Source organism: Citrus sinensis, chromosome 5 (assembly GCF_022201045.2).
Source record: "Citrus sinensis cultivar Valencia sweet orange chromosome 5, DVS_A1.0, whole genome shotgun sequence".
In the NCBI taxonomy this organism is placed as follows: Eukaryota; Viridiplantae; Streptophyta; class Magnoliopsida; order Sapindales; family Rutaceae; genus Citrus; species Citrus sinensis.
In genome coordinates, this window is record NC_068560.1 from 15,237,018 (window position 1) to 15,239,637 (window position 2,620).

The following is a 2,620-nucleotide window of genomic DNA, read 5'->3' on the forward strand; positions in this document are numbered from 1 at the left end:
AGCCTTTTTTGGGCTTTAAATTCAGCTATACTATTAAGGTTTCGTTTATTACAACTTTTCAAGTAGAGTTTATTTAAATAAATTTTTTATAAATAGAGTTTTTACTATAAAAAAATTTATTTGTTTCGTTGTCAATCAGAGGTTTTATTTTTATTTTTTTAAACTAATAAGAGGTTTTACTAAAACTTTATGAAATTACTTTAATAGATAAAGTTTTTAAAGTTATGCCATGAAAATAATAAAATAAAATAGTCAAATATGTAGATAATATTTTTGTTATTTTAACATTTCAAAAAAATTAAAACCTTTACTCCCAAAATTCTAAAATTTGGGCTTGTGTTAGTAGGGGCAAAATATCTTATTTAAGTTTCAAAATCTCTATTAGAAAAACAATCAAGTAATAATAAAAATTATGATAAGAGTTTATGAGATTAAATAAGTACTTAGGGTTATTAAATAAGTCATACCAAACAAGCACTTAGGCTCTGTTTGGTACAACCTATTGAATAGAGCTTATAAGAGTAGAGCTTTTGACAAAAAAATCATTGGGTGTTTGGTTATCACTTAAAAAACCTCTTTTGAACCAGTAGACTGTTTGATTCTATAAAACTAAAAGTGCTTTTGTATAATTAAATTACCAAAAATGATATTATTCATAATTATATAACTTGAAACAAAATGTATCCAAGCTATCAATTAACAAGAAAAAAATCAATTCAATCATTTCTTCAATATTCAAAATTAGAAATTGCATCATTGATATATTCTACCAAACAAATAATACTATTCAAATTAAAATGATAATCAATAATATAATTGAAATGTTAACGGAACATGAGAAGTGTTGCAATTTGATCACGTTCTTGGTCCATTTCACGTACATTGAATGAATTTGTATTTTGTTCTTCATTGTTCTCTTCTCCCCGATTCTCATTTTCACTTGTTGGAAGCAATTCCTCATCATCATCAAAAGGTTGAAATTCTTGGTCATTATATGCATATTTTCTTATAAAATTGTGAAGAACCATTGAAGCAATCACAATTTTCACTTGCTTACTAAAAGGGTAACTAGGCATTTGGAGCAAAATTTTCCATCTACTTTTCCAAACACTAAAAATTCTCTCAATGGAGCATCTCAAGGAAGAGTGGGCATGATTAAATATTTCTTTTTTTTTTCCTCTTGGTTGACTTCCATGTCGATAATCTAGAAGATGATATCGCCACCTTTATAAGGATCTAAATAACCTGTTATGTGAGGATATCTAGCATCTACTAGGTAATACTTACCTACAAAATAGAAATTCTATAATTGAAAAAAATTAAACAAACTTATATAGAAATGTATCATAAATGATATTTTATAATTAACCTGTAGGTGGATGAGGAAAATGCAAATTCTCTACACATAACGCCTCTAAAAATATATGCGTATCATGGGCAGTGCCTTCCCATCCAGCCCATGCAAATGTAAAACACATATTAAAATCACATGCAGCCATCGCATTCTGGGTAGGAATCCCTTTTCTTCCAATATACGGTATTTACTTGACGTAGGCACTATAACTAGTATATGTTTCCCATCAATTGCCCTAATCCAATCTTTAAAATATGGCCAATATCGTTCATCATTCCTGATTTTTTTAGGAATTCATTTAAACTATGAGTCTGATGGTTTCAAAACATCAATGGCCATATGACAAACAACATCAAACATTATTCCAAACCACCTCAATATACTTTCACCTGAATGTTGAAATATTTCTTGAACCATTCTATTCCCAAATGCATGACCTAATGTAATAAAAAACATAGCTACTGACTCAATTATAGATATATTATTGCCTCTTTTAAGACCATATGATTCACTCAAAACTTGACATAATTTCATAAGTACATGTTTTTCCATTCTAAATTGTTGGTACATCTATTTTTATGTTCATTTAGCACCTCTAATACAAAAGAATGACCTGAATGATGGGATGTTCTACATCGTTCCTTTAAGCTATGCTTAATAAAATGATTGACATACAATGCAACTCCAGTTTGTACTATTTGTAACAATTTTTACTTAGCATCACTTTCATCAATGTAATTATGCGCACTATCATCGTCATTTTCTGAGAATTTCATATCTGCACACATATATATAACAAAAATTATCATTATTTGAAAATAAAAAAATAAAAAAAATCTAACACAACTCAAAACTAAATAAAATAAAAATATCCCAATTGGTTCAAAATAATATTCTTAATACAAGAACATAAATAAAATAAGCTAAAGCAAACAATAGTCTTGAATATAACAAGCCATAAAAAAAAAACTAGAAAGAGTCTTTCATGAACTTCAACCACTCAATTTGAACATCATGATTCTTGATTGCAACAAACATCTCTCTATTCTCCTTCTTAAGAAAAATTTTAGTGGCATTCAGATACAACTCACTTTTTATCTCAATTTCAGGCATATTATGTAACATTTTCGTTACTTCTGCAATGCTATAGCCATTTTCACTATTTCTTATAGCTATAGATGGTCTACTCTCTACTGCCTAACATAAGTGATCCAATTGTTTAGACAATCTAACTGTAGCTCCATCTCGCTTTCGAATTGGTAATTT

General features: G+C 28.2%; 1 protein-coding gene across 1 annotated transcript; it reads right to left on the reverse strand.

The window, feature by feature from the left end:
* Nucleotides 1-1,204: 1,204 nt before the first annotated feature.
* Nucleotides 1,205-1,906, reverse strand: LOC127902270 (uncharacterized). The gene is made up of 2 exons (XM_052441115.1): nt 1,744-1,906; nt 1,205-1,287 (listed from the first exon to the last, which is right to left on the reverse strand). Exons 1-2 carry the CDS (start codon nt 1,904-1,906, stop codon nt 1,205-1,207), a joined length of 246 nt encoding a protein of 81 aa, XP_052297075.1.
* Nucleotides 1,907-2,620: the final 714 nt, after the last annotated feature.